General features: G+C 39.6%; 1 protein-coding gene and 1 long non-coding RNA gene across 3 annotated transcripts; one reads left to right on the forward strand and one right to left on the reverse strand.

Annotated features, from left to right (window-relative positions):
- Window positions 1-8,749: 8,749 nt before the first annotated feature.
- On the reverse strand, window positions 8,750-20,255 carry CCNL1 (cyclin L1). 2 transcript variants are annotated; one of them, XM_028503828.2, is made up of 10 exons: window positions 19,854-20,248; window positions 19,487-19,561; window positions 18,985-19,094; window positions 12,961-13,081; window positions 11,846-11,910; window positions 9,656-9,755; window positions 9,463-9,567; window positions 9,234-9,375; window positions 8,880-8,990; window positions 8,750-8,779 (listed from the first exon to the last, which is right to left on the reverse strand). In XM_028503828.2, exons 1-10 carry the CDS (start codon window positions 20,154-20,156, stop codon window positions 8,775-8,777), a joined length of 1,137 nt encoding a protein of 378 aa, XP_028359629.1. In that variant the 5' UTR covers window positions 20,157-20,248; the 3' UTR covers window positions 8,750-8,774. The 2 variants fall into 2 exon arrangements, with proteins under 2 accessions (XP_028359629.1, XP_028359643.1); XM_028503842.2 differs by lacking the exons at window positions 8,750-8,779; window positions 8,880-8,990; window positions 9,234-9,375; window positions 9,463-9,567 and adding an exon at window positions 11,594-11,607 and having other exon boundaries at window positions 19,854-20,255.
- LOC118498788 lies at window positions 20,254-22,255 on the forward strand. Its single transcript, XR_004901251.1, has 2 exons — window positions 20,254-21,913; window positions 22,058-22,255. It is a non-coding gene; the product is annotated as an uncharacterized LOC118498788 (long non-coding RNA).
- Window positions 22,256-22,952: the final 697 nt, after the last annotated feature.

The raw sequence follows: 22,952 nt of genomic DNA on the forward strand, positions 1-22,952 counted from the left end.
TTTTCAGTGAGTGTTTCAGCAAAAAATCATCCATGGATGCCAAAATTAGTAGCTAGAATTATAATGAAAAAAAAAAAAAAAACCCACCAAAAAACCCTATCTAAAAGTATCTCCCCCATGAAATACTTATTGGTTACAAAGGTAAAAATAGCAACCTTTAAGCAGAGAACGCCACCTTATCCAAAGCTAAGCACAAAGTAACACCGGCAGGACTGAGACAAACCATGTGCCCCCTACTCTGCTGCATTTAGGACCCAACCAGAAACACGAAACCCAGAAATCTGGTCACGAGGAAAGACTGGACGAATCCCAGTTAAGGCACATTCTCCGAAACCGCCATCTTCCACTGTGAGGCTGGAGGGAAAGAACCTTGGAGTGATGGATTGGAATCAGAGGTTCCAAATGAAAGGAATGAATGACACCCAGTACCATTGGGCCTACCCGGTGCCAGAACTTGATCCCTCACTAAAAAGAACACGTACTTGGAGGAATGGCTTGTTCCAGGGCTGAAGCTGAGACGGTACCAGGTAAGCCCGGATTATCTCGCTGTACAAGAAAGTAACACAATGCCCCCAAACTAACGGGGACACATTGAAAGGTCAAGGGAGCTGGCTTACAGGAGCTTCTACCGGCCTAATTCAAGATGATTTCAGCATCATAATGCAAAACGATAGGAATGAATTATAACATTGAATTTTTAAAAACCTGTGAGTCCATAGATACTTAAAAAAAATAAAAATCGCTAGAGAAGGGAAAGTTCTTCTTTACAGAAAAATGTCAACCAATAAATGTTTAAGCTGGCTAGAAATAGAAAAAAACCCACCATTTTCTAACTACTATTTAAAAATAATACAACTTGATGCAGGAAAACCCACTAATGGATGGTAAAGCAACTGGTGAACACTAAAGGCACAGGCACTGCATTCGGTTTTCATGCCCAGCCCCATGGAGTGCCGCTCAGAGACGCCTCTGGCGAGCACCCAGTCCGATGACGCATGATAGAACTGTACACCTGAGGCCTGCATAACTGTATTAACCCCAATGAATCTATCGCCCCAGTGAAGTCAATTTTAGAAAAAGATACTTTCACAATGGAAAAATCAGTTGAACACTATTTTAGTCAAATTACCAAACTTAATGTCACTGATAAGGGGTAAATTGATAGGTGCCCTCTTAGTGACACATGGAGAACATACCATCCATGCCTACCAAAAACGTTTAACCTGGATCTAATCACGGGGAAGTCTAACAAGGCCTGAGAGACAGTCAACAAGATCCAATGTATAATCTTTGAGTGAATCCTAGATCAAACAACTGATCCATGGGTATAAAGAACATCCCTACAACAGTCTGGAAATTCAAATATAAACTGTGATGCGTAACACTGATTACATAGCCGTCTGTGTTGAATTTCTTGAGTGTGCTGACAATGGCACTGGAGCTCTTAGGCAAATGTACTTGATCTTTGGTGGTATGTGCTGAGTATTTAGGGGAAAAGTAACTCAAATGGTTCAAAAAAGAAACAAAAATAACAATGTATCTATACATGTGTGTATATATACACACACACACATATATCTATAGAGAGAGATGAAGCTAAATATTAACTGTAAGTGCATCTTAGGTAAGGAATATAAGGATACCGGTTGTGCTGCTCCTGCAATTTCATTAGATTTGAAATTTGCCACACTATAATATCAAAAAGATAAATTTCCCCAAAACAAAACTGTCAAAGTCAAAGACACACTGAGAACTATTTCAGATGAAAGGAAACTAAGGGCAACATGCGACTCTAGATTGAATCCTGAACCAGAAAAGTGGTATTAGCAGGAAAATTGGCAGCATTCGAAAAAGATCAATAGTTTTGGCCATTATATTCATTCCCTGACTTCCATAATGACCCTGTGGGTCTGTAACACGAACATCTTTGTTTCGCGGGAGTACACACTGACATACGCACAGGCAACGGGACATCAGGACCACAACGTACTCTCGGACATTCTCGGAGAGCCCATCTGGTGCACGTGCAGAGGCAAACGGAGAGAGAGGGCGGTGGAGCAAGTGCGGTTAAATGACAGCATCCGGGGAATCTGGGTGAACAACATATAGGAATTCTTTGCACTGTTTTTGCAACTTTTTTATGTTTGAGATTATCTCAAAAAAGTTTTTCAAAAGCATTCAGTGTCTTTCAACATTATTTTTATGTCGCTGTAGTGAGTTGTGTCCCTCCAAAATTCATGTCCACATAGAACCTCAGAATGTGACCTTATCTGGACATAGTGTCTTTGCAGAGGTAATTAAGATGAGGTCACACTGGACTAGGATAGTCCCTAAATCCAATGACTGGTGGCCTTATAAGGAGACACACACACAGAGGCAAAGGGCACATGAAGACGGAAATAGAGAATGCAGTGTCACCGCTACAAGCCAAGGAACGCCAAGGATTGCTGGAAGCCACCAGAAGCTAGGAACAATGAAGAAAGAATTCCTTCCTAGAACATTCAAAGGGAGCAGGGTCCTGCCAACACCATGCTTTCCGACTTCTGGCTTCGAGAACTGTGAGAGAATAAACGTGTCTTAAACAATCACCCACCTGCTTGAAACAACGGCACTCTGGTCTATAAAACACCTTAGTCTGACACCCACAAGCTTCTGATGATGCTAATGGTGATAATACCATTTACTGAACATTTACTAGAAGACTAACACTGCGCTAAATGCACTATATACATTGTTTCTTTTAATCTTCTAACATCTGAATAGAGCAGGTTCAATGGCTAATTCTACAGAAGGGAAAGGGAAGCTTAGAGTGGTTAAGCAGCGTGTACAAGATTGGACAGCTAGTAACCTGAGAAGCTAAGCATTGATTCCAGGCCGTCTGAATTCTGAGCTACACCATCTCTGCTCCAATATTAGTTCTCCAGTCCACACACAAGCTCCCCTGACCAAAGCAAACAGGCCAGTGTCTGTCAGCACACACCCCAGCTGCCCTGAATCCACACTTCAAACCTGGCCTCAATATTACACAAATGCTTCCCATCCTGGGCCCAGGCTCTGCTCCCTACCCTCTAGGGAAACTTTTCAGTCCACCCCCACCTGCACCGGGCCCCAGCAGTCCCTCTTCCTTCTCTAAACTCAGCCCTCATTGTACTGCTTGCTTGGTGATAAAATAACCTCAGGATACTTTGGATGTTATTTGGCTTTTAAAAAATGTGTTTGCCTACACCTAGATGGCAAGTATTCTGCAAGCAGGTATTAATTATACGTAGGCATTTGCCACATACATATCTAGACAGTGAGATTTTTTTTTCTCTAGGCAGATACCCGACAGCCCACATCAGCTTACAAGCAATGATAGCAGACACTTAACTAACACTGGCAATTGAACTACTTTTGAGTAAGTCAAAAGTTAATTTGCTAACTCTTAATATGAATTGTGTATAAAGTATGGCCAGCTAGGAACTGAGAGGCTGTCTAACCAATTTCACCATGTCACTGTTACTCTGTGTTGCAGCAATTATCAACTGAGTAAAACCTGTTTTGTCTGATATGGTCCAAGAACATAATAGATTTTGAGCAGAAAATCAGTTTTGTAGCTTAGAGTAAAATATTGAACCTCGTGGTGGCTTAGATTTATGATGTGCCTTGGTCTCCATACAAAGATCTGGCATGTCATATGCTCCACAGAAAAACAGGAAAAATCCATTTGTGGAATTCACCTACAAGTGCCCCAGCAATGCAAGCGCTGCTCAAGGGAGACAGTCTAGTTTGAAAAGGTTAGCTGTATTGCACTGTGGTTAACGAGGAGATGCGGAGCACAGTACACAATCCGAGTATCAGCGGACCCAGGAGGCTGCGCAAACGATGCTGCATTCGCAGGTGAGGGGTTCATGTAAGTTTTGGATTGTTCTCTGAGATGTCAGGGGTCTACTGCAAGGGCCAGGCAGGTAACATCAATGAGCAAGAGGAGCACTACTCAAGAAAAATAGCATCGTCAGCACACTGATAAATGCAAATGGACACTTGCCTTCAGTGTGTCGATAAGAGGGAGGACAAGGAACTGTAACGCCCTGGAGCATGCACACCCCAACCCGTGGGCTACATGGTGTCAGTCGCCGCCTTGGGGGATTGATTGATTGTAGATCTCATGACTACTTCCAATTAAGAAGAAAAAAATAATGTTAGCTAGTCCATTTAAAACAAACATTGCACAAACCAAACACCTGTGCAAGCAAGGATGGGGCCCATGGCTCACTGGTTTGTTAGTGCTGGGCTGTTGTTTACATGTCTGTCTACCCTTAGACTGTGAGCTCCGGGTACCGAGAATGGCGGTTGGATAAAGAACACGTGTTCCCACCGGAAAGACGAGGGCTTAGAAGTTTCAAAAAATTGGTAGGATGTAAAATGCACTCCTCAATATTTATTGCATACCTTGACACAGCCAAAGCACTGTTGTTAAGATTAGCTGAGGGGCGTGCATAATGAGTAAATTGCAGTCCTGTTGTTCTCTTGAAACCTATTCTAATGAGTGAGAATGCAAAGCCTGTCACAGAATCTGGGAGGAGAGCATCCCAGCCAGGGAGGACAAGTGCTCAGGAAGAAATGCATGTATCTGAGGGAGACAGGCGAGGTTGGTTCTGGAAGATGCTGGCAAGGGTAAGCTCCCATACAGCAGAGTCAGGGGTTTGTATTTTATGCAGTTACATGGGAAACCATTAGGTTTATGTGTTAGAGCAGTATGTGATCAATGCTTTGAAGAGATCATTAGCTCCTGTTTGAAGAATTGTGGCCCAGGACTACAGGCAGGGTAGCAATTTCTTCTGTATTTAGAACTGGGTTAGATTTATACAGAGCGGAGGTGACAGAGGCACAAGGGTCAAGAGGACTCCTGGAATCAAAGTGCCCAGTGTTGTCATGCTTCATGAAAATCTTGTGCTGTTCAGAAATCACATCCAATCTCAGTGAAGCAGTGTTCTGAAACAGCTGTACTTAGGATGGTGTCCACTAGGGAACAATTGACGTAGATGGATGTTTCCTAATGGGGTTGGGCTTGCAGGAGTAAAAATAGAGTCCCCTTATACTCCTTGAACACATGTACTATACAAACCGCTGTGAGGTAAGGGTCTGTCTGCAGTCAAGAGATCAGACTTGCTAAATTACCTTAAGAGGCAGGAGGACCTCGGATAACATGAAAGGCCATTATTTTTTTAAGGACTAAGTTCAAACGGTTCCAAATGAAGTCAAGTTGTGACTTCCAGGCACACAAATAGCTACTCTGTAGGGGATCTCAGGGATCAAGGTCCACACAGTGAACACTACTCTCCTTCCAGTTTTCCGAGTGGGATAAGTGATGAGTTTCCTTACCAAACCCCGTAGACGCGGTTTCTCCAGCAAAACTACACTTTCAACGTGTCTAGGCATTTAACATGATTCTTAAAAATTTGGCTAAGCCCTGGCTGGCATAGCTCAGTGGATCGAGCATGGGCTGCAAACCAAAGTGTCACAGGTTCGATTCCCAGTCAGGCCACATACCTGGGTTGCAGGCCATGGCCCCCAGCAACCACACATTGATGTTTCTCTCTTTCTCCCTCCCTTCCCTCTCTAAAAATAAATAGAATCTAAAAAAAAAAAAAAAAATCTGGTTAAAAAAATTCCTTGACCCTCACACTTATTTTTTACAGTCCAAGATGAATTAAGAAATAGCTCTTAGGACAACCAATATGTTATCAAATTACCTTGTTTTGGGGAACTTTCCTGAGAGCTAACTTTGAATTTTTAAATAACACTTTTGATGCAGGTTGTGGGCATTAATAATGGGATTAATACCTGATGGTAAGTGTGACATTTAGAACTATAAAGCAAAACTTAGAATTTCAATCTGGAGGCATTTAAGAATTCCACTGGCCTCTTCTCCTCTAAAAATGAGTAAATAAAATCTTAACATTTTTTCATTGGTCTTTTTATAGAATTAGGATACCAACTGAAAAGGACAAAAGTTGTTACCTTTGCTCAACAGTTAGATCTGATTTAGCGTCATGTTAAAAGTTCTGATTTGTTCACATGGGCAGCTTACTTTAGAAACAGTACTTAACACTGGCCTAACATTCAATGTTACACTATCGGGCTCGGCTCTCATTTCCTTTTCCCCTCTACAAGGGGACACACACACAAAACAAAATGAAAACAAAAACCCTTCCCCTAAAGAACAAAAACCCCACAACAAAAAAAACCACCCTGATTTATTTTCTGGAGGGTGGGCCCATTGCAGCACAGGCTCCCCCCAATAGGTGTGTTCTGGGAACTCATCTGTATCAGTGTGCCAGCTGGTGTTGCTGTGAGAGGCTGTGCTTGGTTTCAGTAAATTTTCTTTGAATTCTTTCAATACAGCATTTACCCTCCTCAAAATGAGTTATTTACAAGTGCACCTGCCCACACTACACTGTTTAGCAGTTTTTCACAAAAACAAACACACACACACAGCTCCCCCACTACATGCCCCAACCTCCCTATTCACCTGATTTTGCCCTGACTTTTGTTTCCCCCAATGAAAAAAGTCCTCAAAGGGAAACATTTTGCTGATGTGGAAGAGGTGAAACAAAAAATGGAACAAGCACTACAGGGCATTATAATTGCACTAAAAGCAACAAAATTGATTACTTCAGACTGTTCTGAGCAGTGGAAAGAATGTTTTGATAGATGCATTGCATCAAATGGAGAGTATTTGAAGGTGACTGAAGTTTAAACATAAGAACACACAATTTTTAATAAATTGTTTTTTGGGGGTTCCCCCTCGTATATAGGGAAGACTTTTACAATAGCTCCTACTGCAGGTTAGAATTGTTACTTCAATAATCTCAAACTCTAGGTAATAGAGGAAATTAGTTTATCAGAAAATCAGCACAGCCATTTTACTATTAAAATTTTGCTCCTTTTAATAATTTATTTAAATAAGGTATTTTGGAGAAGCAGTTTAGAAAAACAAGATTTGTATTTTATTTCCTTGTAAAAATCTTTACACATGCAGACAAACCAGTGTTAAGAAAGTATTCACCATCATTTAAACAAATAACCACTTAAATAGAACAGTGTCTGCAATTTTATCTGTATAAAAATAAGATACATTTTTATAGAATTCACACTCCAGTTCTTATAGCAATAAACAATACACAACTATTAAGTACAATTGAACCTGACCATGGTTTTCAATTAGATACTGCTAGGGCATTTTAATGTGCAAAAAAAAAAAAACCAAAAAAAAAAAAACAAAAAACCCAAAAAACAAAAACAAAAAACATACTTCAAGAGAAAATGTCCTCAGTGTTTCTAGAGACCTAGAGGGTTTTAAGAAATCAAATCCTAATCAGTTTGTCTTTAATGTTCTGATTATGAGTCCATACATCACACTGAAGATAGGCAAAAGCAGGAATTGAAGCAGGCTCAACAGAAAGAAGTCAGCGCCTGTGCCTGCCATGTCCTGAGCGACTGCCACCATGGTGCTTGCCTTTATGGGACCTCTCAAAGGAGCGAGATCTTTCACGCCTGTCCCTATGATGTCCCCTTTCATGCCTGTGTTTCTTGGCAGCATCTGAGTGATCCCGAGACTTGCTCTGAGATCGAGAACGAGACTTTTTCCTTTTGTGACCGTGTCTATTTGAACTTTTTAAATCATCTCTGGTATGCTTGGCCTTAAGGTGAGGAGAACCATGATTATGATGTCTTCTTGGGCTTTCACTGTGACTGCGGGACCTGCTTCTTGATCTCGAGCTGTATGTTCCAGATCGACTCCGCCTATTATTGTAACTTAGATAATAAAAAATTTCAGGTTTAGATTTGATTTCTACTGGACAGACTTACTTTGGTGGTGCGCATAACAGGTTCAAAACAAAACTATCAGGCCTGTATTGACAACAGGCCAGACAGAAGACTTATTACGTTTCTCCCCCCTCACTCCCTCCCTCCAGCCTGTATCACACAAATTGTAAACGAGTGTTTAAGATTTGGAATATATGTCTATATTCCAAGAAAAGTAATTAGCAAGTTTTATAGAATGCTCTAGATAGCTATGCTTTTTGTTGAGTATCTCCCATATTCTCAAAATAGCCACAAATAGCTAGCAATCTCATTAAAAGCTTATCAGAAGATTCTTTGGCTATGGTCAACTTATTGGTTAATAAGTGATTATGAAACAGTCACATATTCTAACTGAAGCCAAACAGAAAGACAGTATTTTCACATCATATACCTCCACAGCACTTTGGCTAATCCCTATACTTCTCAATAGCCCCCCACCCGCACCCCTTTTGGCAAAAACAATACCATTAAGGTATACAAAATAAACAAAGCCCCACACATGCAGATCATACGACCAAACTCATTCTTCACAGCTACCCTTATGATGTGAAATGCCTCAATCTAGCCTAACTTGTGGAACTATTTTTTAAAAAGGGTAACTTTTAGCCCTGGCTGGGTAGCTCAGTTGGTTAGAGCGCTGGTCCCCTATGTCAAGGTTGCATTTTGAGTTTGATACAGCATCAACCAATGAATGCATAAATAAGTAGGACAAATTGATGTTTCTCCCCCTTCCTCTTTCTTTCTCTAGGATCAACAAATAAAATTTACAAAGAGTAACTTTTAAACACTCCAAGATTGTTTCCCTAAGAGAATCTTTACTTATACTTACTGTCTCCTTGGAGTATGTGATCTAGAATGTGATCGTGTTCTTGACCTTGATCGACTTGCACTTCTGCTATTTCTACTCCTCTTGCTATCTTTTCTTACACTTCAAAAACAAAACAAAACCCAAACCTTAGCATTTTAGTGTTTTAGAAATTAATCACAAAAGGTTCCTCAGACCAGTTTTCTAACTCAAGTATACTCACCCATTATAAGGGCTTTTGGAAGCCTGTTGTCTGTCCTCAGGTTCTTTTTGACCATCTTCACATTAACGGAGACTGGTGACTTCTCTTCAGCCTTTACTTCTCTTGGTGATGCTTAAAAACAACAAACAAAACCATAATAAAGACATGCTGATTAATGGATTCAACAGAGGATCAAAGTTGTTTATAAATATAACTGAACTTATCATGCTTTTAAGTATGTCTTCAGTTGACTATCAGAGTGAACAGTAACGGCTTCTTAACATCATTGTTTCCTCGCAACTCTTACATGCTAAAACTTTTCAATAACCACACACCTTCAGTGTCCAACTCATTTCAATTCTGAATAAATCTTACATGGTTTAGAGGCTGGAGAAAATCCACCAAGGGTTGAAAGGGCTGGAGTTCCATCAGGATTCAATCCCTTTGCTTTCAATTTGGCTTCTTGTAAAGCTACTTTTCTTTTCTCTACTTCTTTTTCCAGCAATTCATAGTTTGGCTGTTGGAGGAAAATAAGGTTACTTTCACAGTTTACAGTCTCAGCCCTGAGAAAAGTATCGACACAAACACGAGTAAACAGAATTACCTTCTTCCTGGTATAAAGCCTAAGGGTTTCTATGCAGATATCCTGGATTTCCTCTTCCGTAGTGCCAAAAAGAAGGAACCAGTGGGGACGAGTTGGCAATGGAATCTAACCATAAAAACAGAATGGCTTAGATTAAATTTTCACTTTTCATTAGGATGACTGATATAAGACAAAGCACACTATATACACCTACCTGAAGAGCTCTAGCTGCAAGGTAGATACAAGCACATGCTATGGTCTCTGGTTGAAATCGAACAAATACATTGGTTCGAAGACTGTCATTCATATAATTCCTGAAAAATATTTTAATCATAAGCTCTGCACATAAACCAGTTCTAACATTTACATAAAATTGGAGACTCAATCTACTTTATTCTTTTTTCTTCTCATATTTATATTCACAACTTCACATTCTAGCATATAACAATTCTTAACTCAAAAATCAGTGAGATAAGAATTTAACACTAGAACAACAGCTTTCCAATATATAACCAAAGTTCTTTAAAATAATTGTTATTATTCCAAATAGAACTTACTTCTAAAGTTTTAGGAATACATTTCTCTGAAAAGCAATGCTTTGAAAGTAAATTCCGACATGACTAGTTCAGAAATGGTAAACCACTCCAACAATACTTCAAGCCATTAATTACTGACCATCTCTCCTTTATCCACAATGAAATCAGTTGTCAACCAAGTTCTTTAAAAAACTCAAAAGTACTGTGACAGGGGTAAAAAAGGTAAGCACTGAGTTACATTAAGAAAGCTAAGCTACTTCAAAAAATCTACAAAGGGATGTGAAGAGCAATCAATATATAAAACAGCCTTGTGACTAAGTAAAAATAAAAGCAATAAACTACTTACTTCAGTTAATAAACTGCTCAACTTTTAAAGTAGTAAACCCTCCCCACACAACATTCCTGGAGTATTGAAAAAAAATTTACAAATTGTTTAAAAAGTTAAAGGACTGTTTCTTGAAAGCTAAAATCTGTTTTATAGAACATATATTAAAAATGTCATGCATTTTACAAAAACAGTGACTTTTCTATTATTAGTATTTACTGAATCCAGAAACATGGCAGTCATATGTCCAGAGCATGTGTCTTGAGGTAGTAGTTGTGCCTGGACCACTAACTCGTTTTTACTTTACCTTTAAAAACAAGCCAGCAATTCCAAATCACACATCTGCATCTCTAAAGTCCAAGTTCTAAAGAGCTTATGTTAATAACTCTTTTAAAAATCATGTATTCCCAGCCCTGGCTGGTGTAGCTCAGTGGATTGAGCGTGGGCTGCAAACCCAAGTGTCGAAGGTTCGATTCCCAGTCAAGCCACATACCTGGGTTGCAGGCCACGACCCCCAGCAACCATACATTGATGTTTCTCCCTCTTTCTTTCTCCCTCCCTTCCCTCTCTAAAAATAAATAAATAAAATCTTAAAACAACAACAAAAAACAAAACAACAAAAAAACCCATGTATTCCTGCCCTGGCTGGTGTGGCTCAGTGGACTGAGTGCCAGCCTGTGAACCAAACGTTCCCTGGTTCGATTCCCAGTGAGGGTGCACGCCTGGGTTGTGGGGCCAGGTCCCCAATAGGGGGAGCGTGAGAAATAACCACACAGTGATATTTCTCTCCCTTTCTCCCCACCTTCCCCTCTAAAAATAAATAAAATCTTAAAAATAAAAAAAACACTTAATTCTGTTATTGTCTGCAATAGCCCAGCAGCTATAAATTCAACCAATATGGAAACGATGCCCACTTTAAGCTACAAGCTGTAGTTTCCTTGGTAAATTCACGCTATACATACTGAAAATAGAAATCTAGTCAAACTCTTCACAAAAAAATTACTTAATTCATAATGGCTGGATAACAAATCTATCAAAAAATGAGCTATTCATTTTGATAGTTACAGGTACACATTAAATACATAGGCATGTGAATAGTTACTTCTAGAAGCAAATATACAAATCCTTTTGACCACCCCGACAGAACTAGAAGATGCTGCCAGATGGATATGGACCACTTCAGTGAATCTCGGATGAGAGCTTGCACTGGATTGGCTGGAGAGCAGGGCAGCCAATCAGGCCATCCTGAGGTCATGGGTTGAAGTGCAGAGGGCAGAGTTCTATGACTTACCATCATGGACTACCCTTTAATTAAAGAGTAGAAAAAAGAACAAAGTTAAATTGAGTTCTCCATTAAAGTAATTAGTCAAGCCAAGAAAACAGGAAGCAGAAATAAGCTTTATTTACCTTTTGGTTAAAAAACAAAAAAACAAAAAGCACTAAAAGAAACTCATCTCATTATTTTGGAAAGGGAAAATGAAACTTACTTTATTTCTGCTTCTGTTTTCCTGGCTAAGAAAGAAATGTAAATAAAGCAACTTACCAGGCAGTTTGAACCAGGGTTTGATTACGTTCACATTCTAAGACTTGTAAATACATAACAATGATCTGAAGGACAAGGGGAAAAAAACCTCAATTTAGCACATCATTGGTTCTTTCAGAGTACATAGTTCAATGAATATAAATAACTGAAAATGTTAGGTCCAAGCTTTAATTCTTCTATAAACTGTAAATGTATCTGAGTCAACGTGGGTTATTATGCTACCAGGTTTCACAAAAATTATTTTTAAAAATGTTTCAAAATTGTACAGAAAAAATTGAGTTAATTCAATGAAAATACCTTTTTTTTTTTCATAATTGCTATGTGGTAGGCACTGTGTCCTGTGAACAAGTTAAAGCTAAAAGACCACAGCATTTAATTTCCCAATATACAATTCTCCATGTCCCACAACCCTATAGACTGTATGTTTTTAGGGTTATACAATGGGCACGATACATATCTCATAATACTCTGAGTGGGCATTATTTTAAGTAATTAAACACTACTTCCACAATGAAGCTCATCATACTACATACAACTAGCTTTACCACAGTTCAGATGAGGCATTTCAGGACCTTATTACATCACTCCCATTTTACAATTTAGAGATGTGAAATCTAAGAACCGAGTTATCTGTCAAAGTCACACACTAATGGCAGAGACAAGTTTCTACTGCACACAGTCCTGCCCTCAGAGGGAGCTATTACTTTGCTGATCACATTCGAGCCAAGAGTTGCTAGAGAAACCTGTAAACATTCAATAACAGTGAGCAGCCACGCTTTGGAAATTTTACTATGCCAACAGGTAGCATGCCAGGTTCTTTTGTGTGCACACACACACAAACACAATTTATTCCTTGGCATTTCATCATCTGTTTGTAGGTAGGGAAAACTGGGTTAACCAGAGAGGCAAGAAGAACTTATCTATGCCTACACCATAAAGAATGAAGATGTGAACCCCCGTCTTTCTGACTCCCGTTTTTCTGAAAGATTTCAATATCCAAAAGGACTGCCTTTAAAAGTCAGTTAACTCTCAAATATAAACATAAATTCATATAAAATAAAATTTTAATAAAATCCTAATACTTACGAATGTAATTTCTGTATCCTACAACTCACCTTATGGGGATGCTTGACATGAACACAAAATCCCAACTCCTTTAGCACCCTCCTTTCTGCCTTGATAACTTGATTTTTGGTGTTAATGTAGTTCTGATCAAGGATCAGGGGGCTTGGAGTCCTATAGTTTGTAAGAAATAAAATCAAAAATGTTTTGCACATCCAAAAAATTTTATTTGTGGCATCTCCGTTTTCCCTTCCAACCAACTATTGGCAACAGAAACCAGCTTTTTAAACTCCTGCAAACAAGTTAAGGCATTAATCTTGTGCTGTCCAAGTTATGCTAATTAAGTATATACACCTTTCTAAATTCCTACAGAAACTAACTCAACCCTGCAACGAAAAGAATTCACTCTAATTCTCTTGGATTTATCCTTGTTGGTTTCTCATATGATTATGGAAATATCTATATATATATAGATATAAATACACAGATTAACTTAAGCAATACCTTGATTATCACAAATCCTGTTCGTCTCCTAACTCAAGTGACAAAACAAATGTGCCTTTGAAAAGATTTACTCTAATACCTTGTAAAATTAAAAATGATTTTACTTATTTTATAAAATATCAACTCTTGGTTACTTATGGCCAAAATTAAAATTAGGTGAAAAAATGGTGGGCAGTTTATCCAGATTTCCTCAAAATGTACAATTTGTTTAAACAAATTTTTCTAAGAAGCTATCTCTGTTAAGAAAACCTGCAAACTGATGATTTAGTTCAATTACCAAGTTGTAAAATTCTATGAGATTCGAAACTCAAAGTGATCAATTAAAGCCATGCCTAAATTTGATTGAGCTGTACTTATTGGGCAGTATGTTTAGCATACAATGCAAGGGCAAGACCATTAACGAGGGAACCAGAACCACACTCAAGGGTCTCTGTGACAAATTAAATTTTGGTAGCTTCCAAAGTTATTATGCAGAGGCTGTAATTCAATCAGTGGTTCAATGCTTTAGAAATAGCACATTCAATTAAAAGGCTATCTTATTTAAGTCTTGAAATTAAAAACTGGTTTCTTACTTTTATTTGAACTTTAATGCTCAACAGTGGTTTCTTACAGAGAATTTTTTGGATCAGGACTTGGACTTTCGTGTAAAAGCCCATTAACATGTCCTAATATCTTTCATTTGATACATTTTTAGATCCAACCAACAAATACATTTTTGTTGATACGTGTGTGTATATATATATTATATATGTGGGGGGGCATGTGTGTATGTGTAGAACATTTAAATACCTTCCCTTATACTCAATTCATTTTCAGTCAAAATATTCTCGAGTTTTTTAAGAGTCATTCTGAATATTACCCCAACTCACAACTCCTTTTACCGTGCATAGCAAATCCAGAAAAATGTAAGCTCATACTTCAAAATCAAAAACCAATTTAAATACATTCACTTGAAGATTAGAAAACAATCTGAAATAAGCTGCATTAACGACTTCTGTATTGACATGTTATCAGAGTAGAAATAATTTCCTTATTTTCTCACATTTAAATGAAAACCAGAATGCCTACTAGACTATATCAAGTTATTCTATTTTTTATCAGATTATATTAAACAAGACAAAAGTTGACAAAATGGAAAATAGCTGCTTCTCAGGTTACCAAATGCTGAAAATGACCTTCACTCAGATCAGTTCCTGTTACAGATACGCAAAGGTGTGAGGAATGAGGCCACCAACTGGAGGGGAGGTTGACTTCTAGTACAGTATCACAATGAATCCATTTTTATCAGGACAATAAGCTACAAGTTAACTGCTCTTTGGAAGGAAAAATCAAATTTAACTCACATGAGAGCAATAAATGTACATATGAAACCATTTCCCAAAGATATTAAGGGTTAAGAGTTTTCAGGTTTCATAACAGGAAATTTGGAAGTAAGTTAAATCCACCTCAGACTTACTGATGATTAGCTATCTAATGGTCCTCCTTCAGAAGGCATTAGGACAGAGGACACCCTTGGTGCATACCACTTTAACTCTTAACCCACTGCAATTCTGACAGCAAAACTGCACCATGAGAATCTGTATAAAAAACCAAAATCCACTAAAAGCACTTTTGTCTCATTTTTACCCTATTTATGTTGAGCAAGCTCAATCTCTTATCCCTCTTACTAAGCTTGCTTTAAGAGTTGCCTGCAAATTGTTAAAATTCATTTTTCTTGTAATTAACCAGCTACACAGTTGAATTACGACTACTACCTGGTGCCCAATCAGGCTTAATTATTCATTAACCCTGCTTAAATGAATTGTTATTTTCCCTTTACTCTGCCACTATCTTTACTAAACCTTTTTTTATTTCAACATCCCATTAACATCAAATGATTCAAGAAACCAAATCCATTATCCATGATTAATTTAACTACATACTCAACTTCTTAAGTCTACTATTATATGCAGTTTTTGGAATTAACTTTATGAGTGCATAATCTAACACCTTCATTTTGTTCAGAGTAGGTTTTACCTCACAAATCAAGGAAGGCTCAATAAACATGTAATTTACCTTATAAAGATTCTGTGGAATAAAAACACATTGTCCAGATAAATCAGCAAGAAAAGGTTCAGGAAAACTGCCTAAGCCAAATGGTTTATTTATATTAACAATGTATCAGTTAGTACTTTCTGTAGCAACAAGCACATTAAATTGAATTAAGGTTTGCTAGAATGTCTTCCTTTCCAATTAGGTATACATTCCCTTCCAATAAAAGTTTGAAGAGGGGCATTTTAAATCTCTTAAAAAGAAACCATCTATTCAGAGAGAAAAAAATATTATCAACAAACAACCAAACCTGACTCTACTTCCCCAGTTTTTAAGTTCATCACACTTTTCAAATTAATTTATATGAAAACAGTAATTCCCAAATTTAGTCTTAATAGGAAATCCTGGGCTTTGGTCATTGGAAGTTTATTATCTGGCCCATCAGAATAGCAATTTTTCTTACCATGATTAGTTAAAACACATCTTGAAGAAAAAAAAAAAAAAAAGGATTGGAGGCCAAAACATGGTTAAGTTTTACTTATGCAGTATAAGGACGAGACAATTTGGAACTAGTTCTTCAAGGAACTACTAAAACAGATAAGTGGTTTAGAGGGAGGTAGATTGCTGCTCAATACCCAGAAATTTGCAATGCTTCTTCAAAGGACTCCCCCTTTTTTTTAGCAGTATCAAACAAACTGAAGACCACCTTAAGAGGCACCAAAATAAGCTGCAAAGGGAGGTCTGACTAAGTAACAAGATCACATAAGACTCTTCTAACTTTCACCCATGATCTATGTACATGGCGAAAATACCTCACCACATGTACCAGTGAGTGGTTGTACCAGTCTGAAAACTTTTCTTCTTCAGACAAACAAGTCTTATAGTATGAATGTGGGCTCCTTAAAACTACAGAAAACCCTTAATTTGCTGGGAACATGTTGCACCCCAAAAGCAAGTAATTGGCAACTATTAAAATGGAAAAGTAACTTCCTTTAAATTCAACCACTTATTCTTTACTCTGAGCTTAAAAGAATTACCAAACAACCCCCCCCAAACAAAATAAAAACCCACAAAAACAAACAAAATCAAACCAACCCCCACCCCCCCCCCAAAAAATCAAAGAGGAAATAAGTCAAAAAGTCCAGGATGTCACTTGGGCTTGGTACTTTGTAAAACCTGATCTGATGATTCTAATGTGTTGGCAGGACAGAACAATAACCTAAACACTACAAAATGATGCCTCCTTTGTAATTTCCCAAGTTCACACTACAATTTAAAGATTTTATAAACTATATTAAAATAATAACATTAAAATAAACTGGTAAGCCCTGGCCAGAGTTCAGTGAATTTCAGCTTCATCCCAATCAATACAAGGTTGTGGGTTTGATCCACAGTCAGGGCACATACAAGAATCAACCAATGAACGTATAAATAAGTGGACAACAAATTGATGTTTCTCTCCCCAACCCCTTCCTCTCTTTTTACAATCAATCAATAAAGAAATTTTTCATAAACTGATATTTTAGCTAACTAAAGTATAATACTAATAATACTTTCTTTCTAACACCATTATCCAAAGAAAATTAACTAAATTACAGTTCGAATAACTTGGACAGCAAAGACTAAAGCTTATAACAAGAAACAGGAGTTTTTCTAAATGGTTCACCAGTGGCCAACCTGTTAGTCCCCGATTCCAGTGACCTATTCTCAGAGCACTGGCTTCTCCTTGGGGATTTTCCATACTTCACTCACTGTTGCCATGACGACAGCTTCATCTCTATGTACCACTCCACATCACCCAGGCTTTGGTAAATGTAGCTGGTCGCTGTATAGTCGGTTGCAAGGGAAAAAAGAGTTGAAGTTAATAACATATACAAGTTACGTGTCTGAGTAAACTTGTTATATGCACAGAAACACTTTTACATCCTGCTTTTTAAAAAGCGGCTTCCATGCAATTAACAACTCCTTTTAAATTTCATGCTAGTCACTTCTAAGATTGAGACAAAAATCAGTCTCTTTGTAATGATTCCCCCCAAAAAACACTGTTCATCAGACACAACTCTCAGGTGAGATGTTTTAAATTCCAAAGTTTTTACAGTTAAGACCTACTCTGACATCAAAGAAGAATACTCTCACAGAAAAATTTCAAAGTAGATAATCATTGTGAGTGATAATGTAAGAGTTAGCTCAATGGTTCAAAGCATAGAAAACTTCCTTTAAGCAAGCACAGAATCCTTTGACTAGAGCTTTTTTTATCAGTCATTTTGTTTTAAACACCCTAAAGAATCAGCTAGATACCTAAATAAATTTTAGTTCAGACAATACTAAATACCAAATTGAAATCTTCCCAATTTCCAGGAATTCCTCACCAAGAAGCTAAAAGATATTTTAAAGTGAAATAAAAAATTAGTCTATCCCTGGATATGGTTAGGATGAATGAGAAGAGATGGCAGAAAAAAAATATGTAAGAAAACTGAAAACATGTTGTGACAACTATCTGAGTAGCAATGTTTCAGACTTTGTAACTAGATTAATCCTTTCAAGGTTACTTTACTATTTGCTTGTTACTGAATAGTTCTACTATGCCAACTTACAGATTCAGCCTATAAAAACCACTCATGTAAGATACTAAATTGGCACTAACCAACACCCAACCCCCCAAACAACTTAAAATCCTTTTATAACTTCCTTTCAGACCCAGTACAGGTTTCTCTAGCATCATCACAATTACTTAAGAAGTGAAAAGAACTAGTCTACACCAACTTCTGCAGCACCTACTAGAAGTCACCTGAAGACACATAAGTGCTGCAACCAAAATTTTGGTACAGCCTCACATGAACACGCAAGTCCACATAAAGTATTATGACACAGCCACAGCACCTATAAGACACTATTTTGGTCTCTCTTTTCTTACAAGAAAAGTGGCCCTTATCTACATGGAACCCAATCGATTATTTTTCTAACCCACTCACTGAGACTGTATCTGACCCAAACAAAATACCTGTTTAATCCCTTTGACTTCAAACTTTATCATCCTGCAGTCCTTTCAGATCCGGTATTATGCGATATATCGTAGTTCAATGTTGAGAGGTACTCTAACAACAGCCAACCTCAATTGATCAAGAGTTAACTGGGACTTCCAAGTAGAGAAACAACCTACACAAAACTTTGCCACAATATTAACTTGAACTGCAGTGTTTAAACTTCCAGCCTTCAGTTTTCCAGAGAGGGGTGGGGAAAAACAACTTACAGAATACACTCACACTTGAGCCAAACGTATTCCCTTGTTTAATCTTAAGCCACAGGACTGCTTCACAGCACTGTTAGGATTGTCCATAAATGCCACTGCCTCTATAAACTTTAGATAGCTGGTTAATTGTGGTTTCTTTCATTAAGTTATCAGTGTGCTCCTATGTGATTTTCAACACCTAAGTTAAGTTTTCCTGTGCATGGGTTTTAACTTGAGAGAAAAGAATGTTTTGATGATTGGTGCACAGTACAGTAGTATCAAGAGCTGCTGTGTTCAATAATGCCAATCTTACCTTTTTCCTCTTAACTGGCGTAGGTGGTGAAACACATTAATCACATCTCTTATTCTTCTAGGTGCTTCTTCGATTTTTGATGCAAGATTAATACAAGCCATGGCAACAATCTGAAAGAACCAATAATCCAATAAAAATATTATAGCACTATCATATGTAGTTAGGAAAAAGTGCCCCTCCCCAAACCTGACAGACTTATTTTGACTAAGCAACTTTAGCACATAGTTGGGACAACCTTAGGTGAAATAAAATTAGTTGACGTTTCCAAGCCATAAGCTTATGACTTATTTAATTTAAAATTCTAATTACCGACTTGAGGTGTCTGGACCCATTTTCTAGTTTCTAAAACACTTTCCCAAAGCCCATACTTCCTGGTGGGTGAGGACAAGGTACAAAGGCCTGAACTAACCACTTCCTTTCTGGAAAAGCTGGCTAACACTACCCCCCTCCTTCCTATTTCCGGATGAAGAAATCCTTTTTCATCCGCCCCCGCTCTGCTTACCTCGAAACTGTGTTTGACGAAAGACTTGGAGTAGAAAAAACGATGAAACAACACCTGCCCCGTTGCCATCGCCACCTGCAGACAAGAGAGAAGAACGGAAGCGCAGGGGTCAGGCGGGCCCGCACCAGGCGTCGCCGCCATTTTGTGCCGCCACTCGCTCCCCTTCCCTTCCCCGCCGCGAACAGCTAGTGAGGTTCGCCTCCCTGCCCTCCCGCCCACGGCGTGCCACGGCTCCGGCTGGGACCCGCGGCCAGAAAGCCAGAGGGGTCCTTCCACCCTGCTGGGACAGGGCGGTACGGCAATACAGCGGAGGGGGGGCACGGCGGGGAGCAGAGGAGCGCCGGCGGCCCGGGACCGAAGCACTGACCTGCGGAAGCCGGAGGAGAATGCCAGCGGATTGGATGAGCTCGCAGCCCAGGATGCGTAAGTCCGTCTCGCTGGGCAGATCGAGCCCGTCCTGCATGGACGGGGTGGGTGAGAGCCGCTCCTCCGGAATCAGCGAGTGGTCGATGGTGAGCGAAACTTCCGAGTAGAGGCGGTCTCCGATCAGAATTCCTCCCGACGTAGTTGTCGTTGTAGTCGTCGTCCCGGAGCTGGAGCCGCCCGCGCTCGGGGCGGCCGATGAGGCTGCGGCGGCAGCGGTAGCTGTCGGGTGAGGCCCGGACGCCATAGTCTCAGCGAGCTGCACGCACGCCCAACGCAGCCGGAACCCGGAGCGAAACTAACCAGCGTTCTCGGCGCGACGGATATTCCCGTGACCGCCGCGTTCTGGGCCGCTTCACGCAGCGTGCGCTTCCGCTCTGACGTCACCACGCCGTGCCGGCCCGCGCCAACTAGTCCCATGGAGCCTTGCCACCGCCCACCGTACCTCCTCCCGTACTGTATTGAGAGCTGTAGCTGCTATGTGGGACCCTCGGGTGACCTGGTGTCCTGCTGGGGCTCCAGAGTGGTCTAGGAGGCCCTTAGTTCTTTATAGCTAAAATAGATCCAAGCCGCTTAATTTGTAATATTTTTAGCCACAAGGATAATAAAAGAGTTTTACGAGGTAACTTCTCCCGAAGTTGGAGTTGGCAAAATTTGCTCTAACCCCTGCGCGATTTTGTTAATTTGTGTAGAATGTGTGACCTTTTGCTTCCTTCTGGTGCCCTCTCCGAACTTTCCGAATTTGCGAGGCGCAGCTTCAGTATGTGCACCGAGAAGCCTAGGGCCGACCTCCGCCCCCTTTGACGCCCCCTTTGACGGGTGTAAGCAGTACACCCTGCTGTCGTGTATGGAGGACGAACTTAAAGTGACCCGCACAGAATCTGGAAAGGACTGTTACACTGTATTTTTAAGGAACAGGAATGTGAACCACATCGGTTCCCCCCAAAATCTTGTGGATGAGCGTTTTCTATCAAAAGTCAAGGTTTAATGAGTGAGAGGACGATTGCTCTCACTGCTTGGCTTGCGAAACAGTGACAGTGCCACAGTTATCCGTAATCTGGAAAATCCCTAGTTTCCAAAAATAGTTTTAGGATAAGAACCTTACAGAGATAATCTGATTATGCCTGAGAGTCCTGGTTAGCGCAAATAAGAGAAGTCGATCTCATTTATATTTTTTCCTGTGACGTTAGCTAACAATTCCCAAAATTTCCTGAAATTTGAAGTAAAAACAATGATACTGAATGAAACTACTGGAGTCCAGAGTTAGAGAAAAAGGACTTGACCATCTTGGTTTACTTCAACCAACTTTATATCCCACCCTTGAATTTCTTAGAGATTGTCTAGGGATGAGATTCCCCACAACTTTTCTACTACATAGTTCCGTTGTAAGGCTTAATTTATTTAACTATGAAAAAAGCATTGAAACTTTGATCTGTAGGGTAAAGGGAATTTGAATACATTTTTATTTTGTCAGTGATGTCCCTGAGATAGGATAGTAAGAAGCTAGGACAATTCTTTGGCCAGCGGCATGGGGAAACAGACAGCTGAACAAACTGACCCCAGCAATTTACAACCAGATACAGAAGCTACCCTCCATGGAGATGACTTCTAGGCTTCAGATGTATTTCAGCTCCAGGCCCAGAAAAGCAGCAAAACCAGGTGGGCAGTGCCAGGACCAGCTGCAATGACTAATGACCCCCTGCCCTGGCATTGACCAATAAGTGAAGACCATGGTCCTGAAAGTTTACACCTGGAGAAGCTGATGAATGTTCTATTGAGATCTTCCCCTACGACCTCCCAAACCCTAAAAACTGTCAAAATGAAGGTCCCAGCACATGCTGTCCTTCCTAGAAGCATGTTGTTCTTTTCCTTTTCCCCTCTTTCCCAACAGGCTGCACAGGATTCCCAGGAGACTTGTAACCAGGTGAGAAATGGGCAGTGGCAGCTTGTCCTTGGCTAAACCCCTGAACCTGTCTCCAAAACACTGTTTCTGCTGACTTCTCAGTGAGCCAAAGCAGCCCTACCTAGGCCCTTTCCTGTTGCTTTTTAAAAAAAATTGTATTTCTTCACTTTACAAAGAGAAGCATCAATTTGTTGTTCCTATTATGTATGCATTCATTGTTTGCTTTCTGTATGTGCCCTGACCAGGGATTGAGCCTGCAACTGTGGAGTGTCTGGATGATGCTCTGACTAACTGAGATACCTGGCCATGTCATCCTGTTTCTTCTTTCCTCTGACTTCCCAGTGCGCCAAAACAGCCCTGCCTAGGCCCCCACCTGCTTCTTCTATCCTAGGCCCTTCCATGTTTCACTGTCCCCCGCTTCAATAAACATACTCTGTAAATCATTTGGACTCATGTGAAATCTTTCCTGTATGAAGTCAAGAACCTACACACTATTGGCTAGCTCTAGGCAGACCTACTCAGGGCCAGGTCCCCTTTCCACTAACATCACTAAGGCAAAACATACTCAAAAACTTCACTTTCAAAAAGCATTAAATCAATCCTACTTAGTAAAGACCGACATCAGTAGTTCTGATCCCTGGCTGCCCATTTAGAACTTCTGAAGAGTCTTTAAAGCATACTGATGAATTGATTTGGAGTGGGCCCCAACTAGTGATTTTGCCCATCCTCCAGTGATTCCAATGTTCATCCAGGGCTGAGAAACCGTACTCCCAGAGAGTCTAATTTTGGTACTAGCCAAAGCACTTAATCTCTGCATGTCACTTCCCTTTTCTACTAGGCGGCTTCTAACGAAATGTCCATCCCCAATATTCAGAAGAGATGTAAAATACTATAACAAATGTTGCAATCTTTAAAGACTAATTGATAATATGCTTTTTTTCCTGGTTCTGATAAACTACTTTGGTTGTGTAAGATAGTATCCTTGGAGAGAGTTGGGTGAATGGTACACAGGAACTCTGCTACTTTTGTGACTTGTGAATCTTTAATTATTTTAAAATAAGTAAAAAAATAATTGCTTTTTTTAAAAAAAATTATTGATCGATTTTGTAGAAGAGAGGGATCGATTTGTTGTTGCACTTA

The sequence above is a fragment of the Phyllostomus discolor genome, chromosome 2, assembly GCF_004126475.2.
Source record: "Phyllostomus discolor isolate MPI-MPIP mPhyDis1 chromosome 2, mPhyDis1.pri.v3, whole genome shotgun sequence".
Lineage (NCBI taxonomy): Eukaryota > Metazoa > Chordata > Mammalia > Chiroptera > Phyllostomidae > Phyllostomus > Phyllostomus discolor.